The sequence below is a fragment of the Ylistrum balloti genome, unplaced genomic scaffold (assembly GCF_031769215.1).
Source record: "Ylistrum balloti isolate Yb309-2 unplaced genomic scaffold, AGI_CSIRO_Ybal_v1 Utg370156, whole genome shotgun sequence".
Lineage (NCBI taxonomy): Eukaryota > Metazoa > Mollusca > Bivalvia > Pectinida > Pectinidae > Ylistrum > Ylistrum balloti.
In genome coordinates, this window is record NW_026782154.1 from 47,271 (window position 1) to 68,223 (window position 20,953).

At 38.0% G+C, this 20,953-nt stretch overlaps 3 protein-coding genes across 3 annotated transcripts in view; 2 read left to right on the forward strand and 1 right to left on the reverse strand.

Moving 5' to 3' along the window:
- LOC132550904 (uncharacterized) overlaps nucleotides 1-5,497 on the reverse strand; it is a 45,674-nt gene extending 40,177 nt beyond the window's left edge. The window contains exons 1-5 of the mRNA XM_060215002.1: nucleotides 5,428-5,497; nucleotides 2,706-2,897; nucleotides 1,788-1,924; nucleotides 925-1,025; nucleotides 577-606 (exon numbers count right to left, since the gene is read on the reverse strand). Coding sequence (XP_060070985.1) covers nucleotides 577-606; nucleotides 925-1,025; nucleotides 1,788-1,924; nucleotides 2,706-2,897; nucleotides 5,428-5,497 — 530 coding nt within the window. The remainder of the gene's footprint in view (nucleotides 1-576; nucleotides 607-924; nucleotides 1,026-1,787; nucleotides 1,925-2,705; nucleotides 2,898-5,427) is intronic.
- Nucleotides 5,498-18,780: 13,283 nt separating this feature from the next.
- On the forward strand, nucleotides 18,781-19,491 carry LOC132550883 (sex-determining region Y protein-like). Its single transcript, XM_060214980.1, has one exon. The coding sequence runs from the start codon at nucleotides 18,781-18,783 to the stop codon at nucleotides 19,489-19,491; it is 711 nt and encodes a 236-aa protein (XP_060070963.1).
- A 333-nt stretch (nucleotides 19,492-19,824) lies between these two features.
- LOC132550884 (pyrroline-5-carboxylate reductase 1-like) lies at nucleotides 19,825-20,481 on the forward strand. Its single transcript, XM_060214981.1, has one exon. It carries the CDS (start codon nucleotides 19,825-19,827, stop codon nucleotides 20,479-20,481), a length of 657 nt encoding a protein of 218 aa, XP_060070964.1.
- The last annotated feature ends 472 nt before the right edge of the window (nucleotides 20,482-20,953 follow it).

The window sequence follows — 20,953 nt, forward strand, 5'->3', positions numbered from 1 at the left end:
CAGGGGTAGAAGATGACAAAACTAAGACAGAGAGGGAAAGTCTATAACTCTGCCTACAGATGGAATAGTAGAGGGTAGAAGATGACAGCTTTGCCCTGTGTGGACATGGCAGGGGTAGAAGATGACAAAACTAAGACAGAGAGGGAAAGTCTATAACTCTGCCTACAGATGGAATAGTAGAGGGTAGAAGATGACAGATGTAAAACAGAAGATGAAAATTTGTAACTCTGCCCTGTGAGTGCATAGGAGAGGGTAAAAGATGACAGATCTAAGACTGATAAGGAAGGTCTATATCTCTGCCCTGTGAGGGCATAGTAGAGGGTAGAAGATGACAGATCTAAGATTGAGGAAGGTCCATAAATCTGCCCGGTGAGGGCACAGTAGAGGGTAGAAGATGACAGATTTATGACTGAGAAGGAAGGTCTATATCTCTGCCCTGTGAGGGCATACTAGAGGGTAGAAGATGACAGATGTAAAACAGGAAATGAAACTTTATGGACATTACTGAGTAAAGACAGGAGAGAATTGTCTATAGCACCCAGCATAATATGAGAGAGGGAGTGGTGTTTGACATACCCTGTGGGTCCAGGCAGGCCTGTTGCAGTTCTGTACACACAATATAAACAAGATAATTAACAAAGATCTACAAAGCTTAAATACACAATAAGTAAGTATCTATTGGCTAAATATCAAAATATAAATTTTGATTAAATAGCTATTGTTTTTCTTAAAATATCTCGAAAAAAACAATAGTTTTAAGGGAATTATAAAACTTCAAAACAATCTATGTTGTAAAATGGGTAGGAAGGGGTAGTGATGGACTGTGGGTAGGTACTTACTGTACAGTGGGGAGGGACAGGTAGCTACCTGCTGTTGTATAGTAGTAGGGAGGGTTTGTGAAGTCACATGTATTGGTATACTTACGGTTGTATAGCAGGTAGGGAGGGGTAGTGATGAACCGTGGGTTGTGGTGGCGGTGACATCTGATAATGATGGTGATGAACAGCTCCTCCTGCACGATTCATCTACAACATAATCAGCAAATGATGACAAGGTGACAAAAGTAAAATTCACTACTCAGTCTAATGTGTTTGCTAACTGAGTGTATTCTATGTCTCGCATAACAGAGTATATATAGATAATAGGAAAGTTAAAGAAGGTAAAAGATTCATTTCTTAATAATGACTTTGACTCACAGACATGAAAAGGGAGTTAATAAATGCTATGGAGATCCAGTTTAGATTTGTAAAGGGAGATAATACCTATCATGGAGATCCAGTCTAGGTTTGTAAAGGGAGATAATTCCTAATATGTAGAATGTGTCTAGATTTGTAAAGGGAGATAATAATTCCTACCATTTGGATCCAGTCTAGGTTTGTAAAGGGAAGGAAATTTCTGTCATGGAGATCCAGTCTAGATTGATAAAGGGAGATAATTCCTGATATGGAGATCCAGTCTAGATTTATAAAGGGAGATAATTCCTAATATGTAGAATGTGTCTAGATTTGTAAAGGGAGATAATAATTCCTACCATTTGGATCCAGTCTAGGTTTGTAAAGGGAAGAAAATTTCTGTCATGGAGATCCAGTCTAGATTGATAAAGGGAGATAATTCCTGATATGGAGATCCATTCTAGATTTGTAAAGGGAAGAAATTTCTACTATGGAAATCCAGTCTAGATTTGTAAAGGGAGATAATTTCTGACGCGGAGATAAAAATCTAAAAGATTTGTAAAGGGAGGTAATCCTTATGATGGAAATTCAAGTCTAGTCTAGTCGGAGACCTACCATAACTGGAGCTGCTGGTTCTGCTAGTACTGCTGGATAAGCTGTACGAGGGTTTCCTGGTAAATTACTCATCATCATCTGCTGCATGACTAACTGGTGCATCTGGGCACCTTGCATCATCATCATCTCCATTAAATCTACAACAACATAGAGATCTGTAATCAACGTAGTGTTACCATGGAAACACATCAAGTTTGTGAAGGTAAAGAAAAGAAGACAGTAAATGTAGAAAAAATCCTTCAACTGCTTTCTTGGGCTGAAATATGAGGACTGACCATGTTCAAATCAATTTCACCCTTCTTAGCAAGCTGCTAATCAGTAAATGTCTTTAGTAATAAACTTTACTCAAACTGATATATAGATTCATGACTTGTTGAGATAGCTACCTCATCAACACCTAACGCTTGTAATCTTACATTCATCAAAAATGTCAACATATTCTGTCCTAATTATAAACACACCAGTCAGAGATATTCAACAGTAAACGTTATAATATTGTTTGAAGAAATGTTGGACATGAATATGGTAAGTAGATGTGTCACAGTAACATGAATACCCTTTTAGGTAAGATGTGTTCTCATATTTATGAAATAAAATCATTGTTCTGAATACAGAATTAGTGCTGAAAAATCTCAAATATAATTGCAGTTCTGTATGCAGGCTTTTATTTTTTCAACGCAAGGTTCGCCAATATTGGTGTTTTCCATTTATGTGAAATTTTTTATCAAAATTATGTTTGTTCAACAACCATAACTCAAGAAATCATTGAACAAAACCAAAGCAGATATTGACCAGCACATTACTACTATATGACTTTAAATTACAGTTTTTTTCCTCTGTTGATGAGTGGAAATAAAATTATGACAGAATGACGGACATAGTTCACTAACACTGCATTGTACAGCTAAAACAACAAACCTGCTTTATTAAACAGAGAGCCTTTCTGTGGCTGGTTGTCATCTAAACCTATCCGCTGTATGACAGGGTGGGGTATCTGCTGGATGACCTGTTGTGGGACGTGCTGGGGTTGAGGGGGGTGTAGTGGGGGCAAATGATACGTCTTTGGTGTGTTGATGCGGTGTTCTATCACATGTTTCACTTGATTCATATCTGAAAATAAAACAAGAAGTATTAAATTTCAATTGAAAACATAGACATATATTTATTTAGTCAGTCCAGTTCAGCTGTTAGGTTTAGTGTACAGCTTATAGTGGGCCTTATATCTAACATTCACCTGATAACTGGGCCAGTACGTCTGACCTTCAACTGATAACTGGACCAGAATGTCTGACCTTCAACTGATAACTGGACCAGAATGTCTGACCTTCAACTGATAACTGGACCAGAATATCTGACCTTCAACTGATAACTGGACCAGAATGAATTTCACCTGATAACCTTCAACTGATAACTGGACCAGAATGTCTGACCTTCAACTGATAACTGGACCAGAATGTCTGACCTTCAACTGATAACTGGACCAGAATGTCTGACCTTCAACTGATAACTGGACCAGAATGTCTGACCTTCAACTGATAACTGGACCAGAATGTCTGAATTTCACCTGATAACCAGATCTGAATGTCTGAATTTCGCCTGATAACTGGGCCAGAATGTCTGACCTTCAACTGATAACTGGACCAGAATGTCTGAATTTCACCTGATAACCAGATCTGAATGTCTGAATTTCACCTGATAACTGGAGCAGAATGTCTGACCCCTAGCTGCTAACTGGAGCAGAATGTCTGACCTCTAGAACTTATAGGTATCTGCAGTTGATTTACATGGTAAAGAGGATATTTCTATAACCCTGGCCACAGGTAACTAGAACTTACAGGTGTCTACAGTTGATTTACATGGTAAAGGGGATATTTCTATAACTCTGGCCACAGGTAACTAGAACTTATAGGTGTCTACAGTTGATTTACATGGTAAAGGGGATATTTCTATAACCCTGGCCACAGGTAACTAGAACTTATAGGTGTCTACAGTTGATTTACATGGTAAAGGGGATATTTCTATAACCCTGGCCACAGGTAACTAGAACTTACAGGTGTCTACAGTTGATTTACATGGTAAAGGGGATATTTCTATAACCCTGGCCACAGATAACTAGAACTTACAGGTGTCTACAGTTTATTTACATGGTAAAGGGGATATTTCTGTAACCCTGGCCACAGGTAACTAGAACTTACAGGTGTCTACAGTTGATTTAGATGGTAAAGGGGATATTTCTATAACCCTGGCCACAGATAACTAGAACTTACAGGTGTCTACAGTTGATTTAGATGGTAAAGGGGATATTTCTATAACCCTGGCCACAGATAACTAGAACTTACAGGTGTCTACAGTTGATTTAGATGGTAAAGGGGATATTTCTAAAACCCTGGCCACAGATAACTAGAACTTACAGGTGTCTACAGTTGATTTACATGGTAAAGGGTATATTTCTATAACCCTGGCCACAGGTAACTAGAACTTACAGGTGTCTACAGTTGATTTAGATGTTGTGTTCTTTTAACACATGAGAAGATCGTAACTTTATTCTTTATCACAAAGGAAGATCATAACTCTATTATTTCAACACATAAGAAGATCATAACTTTATTCTTTTACCACAAAAAGATAACATAACTTTATTCTTTTGTCACACAGGAAGATCATAAGTCTATTCTTTTAACACATGAGAAGATCGTAACTTTATTCTTTTAACATACCGAAAGATTATAACTTTATTCTTTTAATTCACAGATTATAACTTTATTCTTTTAACACATGAAAAGATCATAACTTTATTCCTTCATCACATTTATTCTTTTCCTTTATCACACAGGAAGATCACACATAACTTTATTCTTTTAACACACAGGAGATTAAAACTATATTCTTTTAACCTACAGGAAGATCATAACTTTATTCCTTTATCACAAAGGAAAATCATAACTTTATTCCTTTATCATACAGGAATATCATAACTTTATTCCTTTATCATACAGGAAAATCATAACTTTATTCCTTTATCACACAGGAAGATCGTAACTTTATTCTTTTAACACACAGGGGATTAAAACTATATTCTTTTAACCTACAGGAAGATCATAACTTTATTCCTTTATCACAAAGGAAAATCATAACTTCATAACTTTACTTTATCACACAGAATATCATAACTTTATTCCTTTATCACACAGGAATATCATAACTTTATTCCTTTATCACACAAGAATATCATAACTTTATTCCTTTATCCTTTATCACATTTTCTTCCTTTATCACACATAACTTTATTCCTTTATCACACAAGAATATCGTAACTTTATTCCTTTATCACACAGGAATATCATAATTTTATTCTTTTAACTCATAAGAATATCATAACTTTATTCCTTTATCACACAAGAATATCATAACTTTATTTCTGTATCACACAAGAATATCATAACTCTATTCTTTTATCACACTTGGAGTATCAGCAATATATTCTTAATCAGTAAACCAAAAAACAAATAATAAATGTTGGGATAGTGATCATCCATGGGGACAGAGAAAAATTAAATTGACAAAAAGATGAATTAAAATTTAATTAACATATAATGTGATTCAGCTTTCTATAAATGAATCAAATTAAGTTGTGATTTACCTCGATGCCGATCATGTTTCAGGTAATCCTTGACGACACGATTTCCTGCATCTACATACCAGTTTTCCATACTATGTGGGACATGATCCGAATATTGTCTCCCTTTCTCACTGTTATCACTTCATTCTAAGTACATCTACATATATCGACCAGAACACGCCAACAAACCCCACTGTAGCTGGTTCAAACTTAATGAAGAACACCATGCACAAATAATTTAGTGATATCCTCAAGACTCGACGTTCTATCAGGTTGACTTCAATAAGTTAGACAATATATGAGAAGTAGTAGGCAAATGTTTGACTAATTCTATTGATATGAGGTGTTTATTGTGGCCGGGTGTAACCTCCGTAATAGCCCCACGTATAACGGAACACACAGCACAGTGTTGCTATGGGATAGCTATTCAAATGAATATTTTCCCTGGACAATTTCTCTAGATGTTTAATGTATGTCATACTTTGTTTTGCAAATAACGGCAGTAAAAGACGGTCTTTTCATCTGATATTGGTCAGCCTTTTCATTGGCTGCCATACAAAAGATCGGTAGTAATACTCTTTTATTGGGTGAGGTATACCTGATGTACATATTGAATACCTGTCTTTACAAAAACATTTACCTATCATTGGTTTTATTGAAAGTGTGAAATATCGCTTCATACACACCATGGTGTGAATCTTCCGACCCCTCTTGTGTAGTCAACCTGCTAACCAAACAAATTCATAGATGCTGTCTATCAAACGCAAAACACATTCATGTACTCCTTTAGTCATACACTAAAAACACATCAGAGTTTGGAGGATCAGTGAAGCATTATCACCCTTGTATAGAACTCTTATTCAAAAAAGGTGAGATTAATTCTAATAAGTTTATTCAACTTAAATTTGGCATAGCCTGCAATGGTGTCATTTGTTGAAAATGAGCAGACACCTATGGTAACCAAAGAATGCCTGTTCAATAGCACACTATACAAATCAGATTCTTAATACTCTAGTGACCCTGTAAAATCTAACTGATCTATGGTGTATTATGATAAACAGTATATATGTACTTAAGAGTGCTGTTTGCCTATAGCCACTTTATTATTATCTCAACAAGTAGAGTATGCATTTGTGATGACTCATTCTTAATAGAAATCTTGACAGAAAGTTGTACAAACGTCTTCAATGCTCATTATTGTTCATCCACAAGCAACCAGCATTTGACATTACATCAAACAGATGTTGAACTGTACAGATACTAAAAGTGGTTGATGATTTAACACTAAACCAATATAGGAATGATTATTGATACAATTAACAAGTCACATGATGAGCTACTTGACGTACCTCATCAATTTTGTGACTTGCTCAATCACTGAGTTTAGTGACTTGCTCAAAGTTACTTGGCTTGCTCAAACATTAAGTTACTTAACATGATCAAACATTAAGTTACTTGTCTAGCTCAAACATTAAACTATTTGGCTTGCTCAAACATTAAGTTACTTGTCTACCTCAAACAATAAGTTACTTGTCTACCTCAAACATTAAGTTACTTAACATGATCAAACATTAAGTTACTTGTCTACCTCAAACATTAAACTATTTGGCTTGCTCAAACATTAAGTTACTTGTCTACCTCAAACAATAAGTTACTTGTCTACCTCAAACATTAAGTTTCATGACTTGCTCAAACAATAAGTTACTTGTCTACCTCAAACATTAAGTTTCATGACTTGCTCAAACATTAAGTTTCATGACTTGCTCAAACATTAAGTTACTTGACTTGCTCAAACAATAAGTTACTTAAAGTTACTTGACTTGCTCAAACATTAAGTTACTTAACATGATCAAACATTAAGTTACTTAACTTTACTTAACATGATCAAACAATAAGTTACTTAACATGATCAAACAATAAGTTACTTAACATGATCAAACAATAAGTTACTTAACATGATCAAACAATAAGTTACTTAACATGATCAAACATTAAGTTACTTAACATGATCAAACAATAAGTTACTTAACATGATCAAACAATAAGTTACTTAACATGATCAAACATTAAGTTACTTAACATGATCAAACATTAAGTTACTTAACATGATCAAACATTAAGTTACTTGGCTTACACAATCAATTACGCAACATGATCAAACACTGAGTTACTGGACTAGCTTAATCATTTTGTTACTTGCTTTGAATACCCCCTGAATGAGCTAGCTGTATGTTATACTCCAAACCTTTACATTTTTCCAATCCTTTCCACATTTTTTTCAAAGTCATGGTATCCTTCAACACTATAAACTTTGACCCATTTTCTTTCTGACACCATATTGTTGTCCTCTGGTTTCTTATGACAGTTGCTCATCATTGTGTTCCTCGTTGCCTAGTAAAATTTTTGAAAATTACCTGATTGAGAATCTCCCCACTGCCATGTTTTCTGTGTTCGTGGGTCATAAGACCTCCAATGACTTCCTCTTGGATTCATTTTAAAATGTTTGTTCCATGGAATTCTCACACATGAGAATAAAATCCATTTCCAGCATGCCCGATTTAATTATGAAAATATTAATCTTTCAAATCATGGTTGAAATGATATATAAGTATACACAAAACTTTTCTTGTTACAAAAAAGGGATTGTTCAAAGCTGGAACTGCCGTGAAGTAACAGCTGGCATCGTCTCATAGTGGATGATCATGTGATTGGTTGTTCTCCTGCTCTGTGGACAATATGTACTGACCACTAGTGGTACATTATACATCCTAAGGACATGGTTCATATCCGACACCTGATTAGTCCATGTGAAATTACTTCAGGGGGGAAATCATCTTTTGAAAATTTAGATATCTGTTTATGTAATTAGGATGCAACAATGCATAATTTAAAAAAAAAAGTAATATTTGAATTTGTTGTACAAACAATCAAAGTTTTAAAAGATTTTAAAATGAACAATTACACTTATATAACACTGTTATCAGCTTTGGGATTAGTGGAAAGCCCTGCTATCATGTCACATCCACAGGCCACCATATTCACCAGATAAAGGTATGTTAACATCATTTCTGGCCCTCAGGTCCTCAGCTCCCCAGGAAACTATGTCAATTACCCTCCCTAGGCACAAAGGTACTCTTATCACCACAGAGTCAGGAGGTGAAGAAAAAACAGAAACATTTAGACATCTAGTCTGTTGGATTTTTATAATTCACAATCATATTGATGTTCAATAGACAAAACTTCACAGGGGGCGCCACCAACAAGTCTGATAAAGCAGAGCACTAGAAAGTGTTTATTTCCAAAGGAGCCGAAATATCACCGTAAAGATGGAGAGTTAATCCAAGGGATTTAACTCTAGTGGTAACTGGGTGTTGTGTGGACTTTTACGTTAATCCAGGTTTTATTAAGATCATCAACTCAATAAAATGCCATGATTGTTGACTGAAATCTCTGAGTGCTCTGTAATGTAAACATCTAAATCAATGTACATTTTTACCTCAAAGTTTGACTCCAGGGGAAACTGATATTCCAGGGATCAATATATATACATATATAGGGGGTAAGGAACACAGCTGTTGAGACTTCCATTGGCCAACATCATACTCCTGGAGATTTTATTGATAGGAAACAATACACTAAATCCTGCTGTACAGAGAGTTTTGCTGAAACTAATGAATGATTCCTAAAAACAACTCTATTGGACACAAAATTTTGACAGTGGCCAATAACTCTGTAATGTAGGGGTTTTGAGCCCTGAATTTGTATATACATTATTTCATTATGCTAGTTTAAATGAAACAAAAGGCAATACTTCCTCCTCGAACTTTTTTGGGGAGTATGACAAGAATAGTGCCTAAGGTACAAAAGCCTTGCATTGGTTATCATGAAATCTTAGCTTTAGGGGTGGTTTCATCCACTGGAATGTACATCCCAATGTACTGATATTTGAACAGGAAATGTATTTCAACACTGGCAACAAAATCTTTCCATTGGATCAGATTAGATTTGACACAAAAAGTATAAGTCCAAAATGTTAAAAAAACCAAGACTTCTTTCTCAAAAATCATTGATAAAAACTCCTGAAAGTAATCAATTACACCTACATCAACCCTCAAACCAAACATCAGTACCTTGGTACACTTATAAAGGTGTTTACTGATCAATCTCAACACCAATAAACATGAACAGAACAAAAGATTTGACATTAGTAAAAAAAAAGATATTTTTTTCCCAAAAATTATTCATTCCGGGGCTCCAAACCCCCAGTACTCTGGGACACTTATAAAGGAGATTTTATGCCTATCAACATTTGCACCAAAAGCTAACATTTGGATGGTGATGGTGATGGGGATGGTGATAGGGATGGATGGTGATGGTGATGGATGGGTGATTGGGATGGATGGGTGATGGGGATGGATGGGTGATTGGGATGGTGATGGTGATGGGGATGGATGGTGATGGTGATGGGGATGGATGGTGATTGTGATGGATGGGTGATGGGGATCGGGATGGATGGTGATGGGGATGGATGGGTGATGGGGATGGATGGTGATGGGGATGGATGGTGATGGTGATGGTGATGAATGGTGATGGTGATGAATGGTGATGGTGATGGGGATGTATGGTGATGGTGATGGTGATGGATGGTGATGGTGGTGGGGATGAATGGTGATGAATGGTGATGGATGGTGATGGTGATGGGGAGTGATGGTGATGGACGGTGATGGTGATGGTGATGGATGGTGATGCTGATGGGGATGGATGGTGATTGGGATGGATGGTGATGGGGATGGATGGTGATGGGGATGGATGGGTGATTGGGATGGTGATGGATGGTGATGGTGATGGGGATGGATGGTGATGGTGATGGGGATGGTGATGGGGATGGATGGGTGATGGGGATAGACGGGTGATTGGGATGGTGATGGTGATGAGGATGGATGAGTGATGGATGATGGATGGTGATGGGGATGGATTGGTGATGGGGATGGATGGTGATGGTGATGGATGGGTGATGGGGATGGATGGTGATGGGGATGGATGGTGATGGGGATGGATGGTGATGGTGATGAATGGTGATGGTGATGAATAGTGATGGTGATGGTGATGGGGATGTATGGTGATGAATGGTGATGGATGGTGATGGTAACGGTGATGGGGAGTAATGGTGATGGACGGTGATGGTGAAGGTGATTGTGATGGATGGTGATGGTGATGGTGATGGGGATGAATGGTGATGGTGATGGATGGTGATGGTGATGGGGATGAATGGTGATGGTGATGGTGATGGATGGTGATGGTGATGAATGGTGATGGTGATGAATGGTGATGGTGATGAATGGTGATGGTGATGGATGGTGATAGATGGTGATGGTGATGGTGATGGGGAGTGATGGTGATGGACAGTGATGGGGATGAATGGTAATGGTGATGGTGATGGATGGTGATGGTGATGGATGGGTGATGGGGATGGACGGTGATGGTGATGGATGGTGATGGTGATGGACGGTGATGGTGATGGTGATGGATGGTGATGGTGGTGGATGATGATGGTGATGGATGGTGATGGTAATGGATGGTGATGGTGATGGACGGTGATGGTGATGGTGATGGTAATGGGGATGGACAGTGATGGTTTTGGATGGTGATGGTGATGGATGGTGATGGTGATGGATGGTGATGGTGGTGGATGGTGATGGTGATGGATGGTGATGGTGGTGGATGGTGATGGTGATGGATGGTGATGGTGATGGATGGTGATGTTGATGGTGATGGATGGTGATGGTGGTGGATGGTGATGGATGGTGATGGTGGTGGATGGTGATGGATGGTGATGGTGGTGGATGGTGATGGTGATGGATAGTGATGGTGGTGGATGGTGATGGTGATGGATGGTGATGGTGATGGATGGTTGGTGATGGATGGTGATGGTGATGGATGGACAGTGGCAATTCCCCTTTCAATCATTAATTGGAAGGTAATAACTAGCAGAATTAGGAATCTAAGTAAGTAGTAAATGTAAGTACATGCATGTCATGGAATCAGATGTATGCAAGCTTTCAAATCAAAACAACATGAATATTTCTGTTCCAGCCATTTTCTTTCCTGACTCACAATGCTTAAAAAAAGTGTGATACCAAAGTACTTATATTTTTCAATAAAGAATATTCGTTCAAATTTGATTAAAAAGTACCTACTCTTGAGGGATGAAACTGATTCCAAATGAGACATTTTATAACAATACCAGTTATTCATTGTCAGCTTTATACCTACATCCCTTAATAATAAAGATCTTTTACAAGGAAAATCAAATGAACGATACATACCTTGACCTTGAGGTCGATAGGAGTAGTCTCCCTTGTTTAAATCTGGTAGTGATCTTCGTGAGGGAGGGGGCTGTACAGGGGAAGGTGTGTATCGCCGTCGTGCGCTGAGAGATCGTGGTCGTCTGCTTGTATAGTCGTTGTTAACTAATTGTTCATGCTGAAAGATATAATCAGTTATAACTTCAACAGGGAGAAAATGTTGCCTTTCAGTCAGAAATTAGATTTCTTTACAAGAAAAGAGTTTTCATCTTAATACTCTGCCCTTAATCTAGACTTCTGAACATCAATATGTACAGGACAGGAGAACAATTTTTAGGAAATTAGATTCTGAAGCAAGATATTCCTGTGATTTAGAGTAAAATACTGATCTATTTTTTTTAGGCTTAAAGAAAAATTGGCCATTTCAGATTGTTTCTATAAAATTTCAGAACTTCCAACAAGATAACAAGTTTATTTTACTAAGATGGAAAGAAACAAGATGGCAGGACAGGTGTGATCACTAACACACTTACCTTGATTTTGTCGAGCAGTTCTTGTCTCCTCAGCATGATTTGCTGCATGCGTAACTGCTGCTCCAAATCATTGTTACCTGACAAGATCAAAAGACATTTATACAACAGCTTTCTAGAATTCTATAAAACTGAGCCTCATTATGTATTAACATTTGGGTAAACAGTCAGTGTAAATGCCTCAGACAGATTGCCATTAGGGTAAACAGTCAGTGTAAACGCCTCAGACAAATTAACATTTGGGTAAACAGTGAGTGTAAACACCTCAGACAAATTGCCATTAGGGTTAACAGTCAGTGTAAACACCTCAGACTAATTAATATTTGGGTAAACAGTGAGTGTAAACGCTTCAGACAGATTGCCATTTGGGTAAACAGTCAGTGTAAACACCTCAGACAGATTGCCATTAGGGTAAACAGTCAGTGTAAACGCCTCAGACTAATTAACATTTGGGTAAACAGTGAGTGTAAACGCTTCAGACAGATTGCCATTAGGGTAAACAGTCAGTGTAAACGCCTCAGACAAATTGCCATTAGGGTAAACAGTCAGTGTAAACGCCTCAGACTAATTAACATTTGGGTAAACAGTGAGTGTAAACACCTCAGACAGATTGCCATTAGGGTAAACAGTGAGTGTAAACACCTCAGACAGATTGCCATTAGGGTAAACATTCAGTGTAAACGCCTCAGACTAATTAACATTTGGGTAAACAGTGAGTGTAAACATCTCAGACAGATTGCCATTAGGGTAAACAGTGAGTGTAAACACCTCAGACAGATTGCCATTAGGGTAAACAGTCAGTGTAAACGCCTCAGACTAATTAACATTTGGGTAAACAGTGAGTGTAAACGCCTCAGACAGATTGCCATTAGGGTAAACAGTCAGTGTAAACGCCTCAGACAAATTGCCATTTGGGTAAACAGTGAGTGTAAACGCCTCAGACAAATGAACATTGGGGTAAACAGTGAGTGTAAACGTCTCAGACAGATTGCCATTAGGGTAAACAGTGAGTGTAAACACCTCAGACAGATTGCCATTAGGGTAAACAGTGAGTGTAAACGCCTCAGACTAATTAACATTTGGGTAAACAGTGAGTGTAAACACCTCAGACAGACTGCCATTAGGGTAAACAGTCAGTGTAAACGCCTCAGACTAATTAATATTTGGGTAAACAGTGAGTGTAAACGCTTCAGACAGATTGCCATTTGGGTAAACAGTCAGTGTAAACACCTCAGACAGATTGCCATTAGGGTAAACAGTCAGTGTAAACGCCTCAGACTAATTAACATTTGGGTAAACAGTGAGTGTAATTGTCTCAGACAAATTGCCATTAGGGTAAACAGTCAGTGTAAACACCTCAGACAGATTAACATTTGGGTAAACAGTGAGTGTAAATGACTCAGACAAATTAACATTTGGGTAAACAGTGAGTGTAAACACCTCAGACAAATTGCCATTTGGGTAAACAGTGAGTGTAAACACCTCAGACAAATTGCCATTTGGGTAAACAGTCAGTGTAAACATCTCAGACAAATTAACATTTGGGTAAACAGTGAGTGTGAATGACTCAGAAAAATTAACATCTGGGTAAACAGTGAGTGTGAATGACTCAGAAAAATTAACATCTGGGTAAACAGTGAGTGTAAATGACTCAGACAAATTAACATTTTGGTAAACAGTGAGTGTAAACACCTCAGACAAATTAATATTTGGTCTCAGATAGAAGATTGGTGAAAACTAAGGTAAATAAAAATGTATGATAAACTGTTACTTGGATGAAAACTAAGTTGAAAGAATTTGAGGTGTTGATGAACAATAATTTGATGAAAAATAAATTGAATGAAAAGTTGAAGCTGTTATGAACCGTTTGATGAAAACTGCCATAAGCTTTTTTAGATTTAACAATTAAATAATGATAAAACCTGTTTAAGTAACTTTAAGTTTTAACAAACAATTATTGAGGAAAACAGTGTCTAGCAATTTTAGTTTTTAGGAATTATAGATTTAATAAACAATTCATTATAAAAAAAGTGTTAAACAACTTTAGATTAAATAAACAATTCATGATGAAAACTATGATGAACAACTTGGATTACTGTAGTATGTCAGTACCTCACACACAATTAACCACTGTAGTACGTCGGTACCTCACACACAATTAACCACTGTAGTACGTCGGTACCTCACACACAATTAACCACTGTAGTACGTACCTCACACACAATTAACCACTGTAGTACGTCGGTACCTCACACACAATTAACCACTGTAGTACGTCGGTACCTCACACACAATTAACCACTGTAGTACGTCGGTACCTCACACACAATTAACCACTGTAGTACGTCGGTACCTCACACACAATTAACCACTGTAGTACGTCGGTACCTCACACACAATTAACCACTGTAGTACGTCGGTACCTCACACACAATTAACCACTGTAGTACGTCGGTACCTCACACACAATTAACCACTGTAGTACGTCGGTACCTCACACACAATTAACCACTGTAGTACGTCGGTACCTCACACACAATTAACCACTGTAGTACGTCGGTACCTCACACACAATTAACCACTGTAGTACGTCAGGACAGTGGTGTCAGTACTTAATCTTTCCCAAGAGAGCCATATGTATCAACCCCAATAAATCCACTTACCATGGCCATGTAGATATTGTTGCTTAGCTCAAGCGGTTTAACTAAAGCTATTTCTCAATTTTACTTTTACTTTTTGGCAAGACACATTTTGCATTACTTTGTTCTTTTTAGAAGAACAAAATTGGAAAGGTTAAAGGATGACATTGTGTCTGACAGCCATGAAGTACATTAGGGTTAGAATGCATTGTGATTAAAGTCCATTACTACAGTGATCTAACCCTACACGGTAAACCTTGAGTGTTCAATAGAACCTAATTACAGCCTCAATGTTCATATAAAACATATATCATAGTAAATATTATATATATATGGAGGATATTTTAACTGTATATTCAATCTAGATAAAGTCAACACAAATTTGTCAAAAAAGGATTTAAGTGTAATAGAGTGTGTTAATGGTAAACAAAATAACTGGACAACTATAAATCAGTGGTAATCAATTTCAACATTAAACAGGTTTAATGCTGTAGGTATGTATTCTAGCAGACCTAGGTATTATCACACACTTTAATAAACAAAAATAAAATTGTCGCTAAAATAAGTACAAAATTAGATTTTAGACGGCTCAGTGATCAACATGTCATCACTACAGTAGTGGATAAGGAATTCACCAGATCAGAAACAATCACAGATCAACATGTCATCACTACAGTAGTGGATAAGGAATTCACCAGATCAGAAACAATCACAGATCAACATGTCATCACTACAGTAGTGGATAAGGAATTCACCAGATCAGATCAGAAACAATTAGAGTTCCAGATCACCAAATTTTAGTGGACAAGGATATCAATATTTTAAAGTAGCAAGTTAAGGATTCCATATGGAAAAGCTAAAGTGGGCTGGTACTAAACAGAGACAAGGGGGCCCATAGAATCTCCCACATTTATGATAAGATTTAAAACTATGAGTAACCAAATCAACTTTCTTTTAAGGGATAGTATATTTTAACCACCAAATGTACAAACGAAAGATCACCCATTTAATAGGTTTTCACTATTTTCCTATCACTATCCTTTCACACTAATTTCCACCTCAGTGTACAAAAGATTATACTACAACCAAGTCCTGTGATCTTATTCCTATCTCATATACCATATGTCTTACTGCAAATAGACTTCACAATGGTCATTTGTTTGGTGAAGGCCACAGACTCACAGTAGACATTGAAACGTCATTTATATACTCATATGAACAACAGATTTTAAATATCATATAAATTGTACTTTAAACTTGTTTTGTGTTGTGAATTACCTAATTAGATAGAACCAGCATGCTTTGGTCCTATTCACACTGGCCTGTGCTTTTTGTTTGGTGATAAGTAAACAGAAACTGATGGATTGTAATACTATAGTACTCACTGTCTGTGGAATTTGGCCTTAGTTTTTCTCTTTCATTTGCTATTTTCTGAAAAGACAAAAAAAAATCTGTATATCAGATGGTTTTATATTACACATACATGTATTTGTATCATAATTCTGGGTTCCTCACAGGGGAATAAATATGTCCCTTAAATAATGATTTATTCTGTATTACTACAAAAAAATTGCTGACATGTTTACTGTGTTGGTTGCCATTTAATGGCTATTTACAGCAGATGATTATGAGGCCAAGCAAACAATTCAACAGTTTCAATTCTGCATATATAAAAGATATGGACAGATCTTGATATCAGCTGCTAACAACTAAAGCTAGAAAGTCTTCTTTTGCCATTGTATGTTTATTTTTTAACCAAATTTTCTGTTATGTATCATATACTGTACTGATATTTCATATCATACGTAAAGCATGTTTTGAGAAATTTCTCACATCAATTTTTATTTCAAATTACAACAGAATTTATTTTTTTATTCTGGGATGATCCTACTATGTTTTGAAATTTGAGGAAGTGCATCAGAAATCAAGATTTAGTGGCAATGCAGAGCTGAGAAAATGAAATGGATATTGCAACAGTATACTCACTATATACTGCCAGAAATTTCACAGTAACGTTAAACCTATTTTAATTCATGTAGATTTGAAGAAGCAAGAAAATGATAATTCAGTGTCAGTTTTGGTTTAGTTAGAAATTTGCTCAGGACTCATGGTGCCATAGTAACATTCAGTAACATTCAGTAACATTCCTGATGTTGTTTTCAGGATGTAGTGGGTCAGATAGTATATTATGTATTACTTCAATTGACCAATCAAATGCCATGTTACATCTTGAAATAAATCAGAAATCAGTCAGTTTTTAACTGATGAAATATAATGAACATAAAACAATGAGACATATATAACTTACTCATCACTTAAGTAGAGTAACTTCAAGAAAACAAAAGTATGAACCAATGTTGAAGAATAAAAATATTTATTTTCAGACTTACACTTTGTTGTGAAAATGTTCCATTGTCCTGGCATATATGCCTATCATATGTTTTCCTTGGTGACACAGTGAAAAGAGAAATCGTCATTGAACTCATCATTTCGAATTCAGTGAGTGTGAAATTGTGTAAAAGGACATGTTATCAATAGTGCGTAATCTGTGGTGGTGACAGTCAGCTTTGTATAGGAGAAGCATCTAGCCTACCTGAACTCCCAACACCTCTCATACACGCTTATGTCATATATTTATTGTAAGTGTGCTGCCAAACACTCCTCAAATCTTCCATCTCATTGTAAACACAGCTATGTAACATTTTACATATTCATATTTAATTTTCACTTGAAAAACATTCATACACCGTAAACAAGAAAAATTAATTATTCGTTAACTTTTTTTTGAAACAGACCTACAACAATACCCTATTAGAAATCTAATATTGATCTTTATAATCCATGATCACATGTGGTTGAAGTTTGAATTCTTTGATTAATTGGTTGCTGGCTAATTCCTCTGTTAACAGCCAGGCTCTTTTTAGGGCAAGGTCTCCTTGTAATGGTTGACGACTACTTTTCAGAACAATACACAGGAAAGTGTGCACACTCAGAACAATCACAGGAAAGTGTACCACCCAGAGCACAACCACCCAGAACAATCACAGTAAAGTGTACAAGGGCACAACCACCCAGAACAATCACAGTAAAGTGTACAAGGGCACAACCACCCAGAACAATCACAGTAAAGTGTTATGTCACCCAGAGCAATCACAGTAAATCACAGAACAATCACAGGAAAACAATCACAAGAGCACAACCACCCAGGAAAGTGTACAAGAGCACAACCACCCAGAACAATCACAGTAAAGTGTACAAGAGCACAACCACCCAGAACAATCACAGTAAAGTGTTATGTGCAAGGGTACAACCACCCAGAACAATCACAGGAAAGTGTACAAGGGTACAACCACCCAGAACAATCACAGTAAAGTGTTATGTGCAAGAGCACAACTACCCAGAACAATCACAGGAAAGTGTGCAAGAGCACAGCCACCCAGAACAATCACAGGAAAGTGTACAAGGGCACAACCATCCAGAACAATCACAGTAAAATGTTATGTGCAAGGGTACAACCACCCAGATCAATCACAGTAAAGTGTACAAACCACCCACACAGTAAAGTGTTAACCACCCCAGAACAATCACAGTAAAGTGTTAAGAACAATCACAGGAAAGTGTACAAGAGCACAACCACCCAGAACAATCACAGGAAAGTGTACAAGAGCACAACCACCCAGAACAATCACAGGAAAGTGTTATGTGCAAGGGCATAACCATCCAGAATAATCACAGGAAAGTGTACAAGAGCACAACCACCCAGAACAATCACAGGAAAGTGTACAAGGGCACAACCACCCAGAACAATCACAGTAAAGTGTACAAGGGCACAACCACCCAGAACAATCACAGTAAAGTGTACAAGGGCACAACCACCCAGAACAATCACAGTAAAGTGTTATGTGCAAGGGCACAACCACCCAGAGCAATCACAGTAATGTGTTATGTGCAAGGGTACAACCACCCAGAACAATCACAGGAAAGTGTACAAGGGCACAACCACCCAGAACAATCACAGTAAAGTGTTATGTGCAAGGATACAACCACCCAGAACAATCACAGGAAAGTGTACAAGGGCACAACCACCCAGAACAATCACAGGAAAGTGTAGAAGGGCACAACCACCCAGAACAATCACAGGAAAGTGTACAAGGGCACAACCACCCAGAACAATCACAGGAAAGTGTACAAGGGCACAACTACCCAGAACAATCACAGGAAAGTGTGCAAGAGCACAGCCACCCAGAACAATCACAGGAAAGTGTAGAAGGGCACAACCACCCAGAACAATCACAGGAAAGTGTACAAGGGCACAACTACCCAGAACAATCACAGGAAAGTGTACAAGAGCACAGCCACCCAGAACAATCACAGGAAAGTGTAGAAGGGCACAACCACCCAGAACAATCACAGGAAAGTGTACAAGGGCACAACCACCCGGTACAATCACAGGAAAGTGTACAAGAGCACAGCCACCCAGAACAATCACAGGAAAGTGTACAAGAGCACAACCACCCAGAACAATCACAGGAAAGTGTACAAGGGCACAACCACCCAGAACAATCACAGGAAAGTGTACAAGGGCACAACCACCCAGAACAATCACAGTAAAGTGTACAAGGGCACAACCACCCAGAACAATCACAGTAAAATGTTATGTGCAAGGGTACAACCACCCAGAACAATCACAGTAAAGTGTTATGTGCAAGGGCACAACCACCCAGAGCAATCACAGTAATGTGTTATGTGCAAGGGTACAACCACCCAGAACAATCACAGGAAAGTGTACAAGAGCACAACCACCCAGAACAATCACAGGAAAGTGTACAAGGGCACAACCACCCAGAACAATCACAGGAAAGTGTACAAGGGCACAACCACCCAGAACAATCACAGTAAAGTGTACAAGGGCACAACCACCCAGAACAATCACAGTAAAGTGTTATGTGCAAGGGCACAACCACCCAGAACAATCACAGTAAAGTGTACAAGTGCACAACCACCCAGAACAATCACAGTAAAGTGTACAAGGGCACAACCACCCAGAGCAATCACAGGAAAGTGTTATGTCCAAGAGCACAACCACCCAGAGCAATCACAGGAAAGTGTACAAGGGCACAACCACCCAGAACAATCACAGTAAAGTGTTATGTGCAAGAGCACAACCACCCAGAACAATCACAGGAAAGTGTACAAGGGCACAACCACCCAGAACAATCACAGGAAAGTGTTATGTGCAAGGGCATAACCATCCAAAGCAATCACAGTAATCACAGGAAAGTGTACAAGGGCACAACCACCCAGAGCAATCACAGTAAAGTGTTATGTGCAAGGATACAACCACCCAGAACAATCACAGGAAAGTGTACAAGGGTACAACCAACCAGATCAATCACAGTAAAGTGTTATGTGCAAGGGTACAACCACCCAGAACAATCACAGGAAAGTGTACAAGAGCACAGCCACCCAGAACAATCACAGGAAAGTGTAGAAGGGTACAACCACCCAGAACAATCACAGGAAAGTGTACAAGAGCACAACCACCCAGAACAATCACAGGAAAGTGTACAAGGGCACAACCACCCAGAACAATCACAGTAAAGTGTACAAGGGCACAACCACCCAGAACAATCACAGGAAAGTGTACAAGGGCACAACCACCCAGAACAATCACAGGAAAGTGTACAAGAGCACAACCACCCAGAACAATCACAGGAAAGTGTACAAGGGCACAACCATCCAGAACAATCACAGTAAAATGTTATGTGCAAGGGTACAACCACCCAGATCAATCACAGTAAAGTGTACAAGAGCACAACCACCCAGAACAATCACAGGAAAGTGTTATGTGCAAGGGCACAACCACCCAGAACAATCACAGGAAAGTGTACAAGGGCACAACCACCCAGAACAATCACAGTAAAGTGTTATGTGCAAGGGTACAACCACCCAGAACAATCACAGGAAAGTGTACAAGAGCACAACCACCCAGAACAATCACAGGAAAGTGTACAAGGGCACAACCACCCAGAACAATCACAGGAAAGTGTACAAGGGCACAACCACCCAGAAC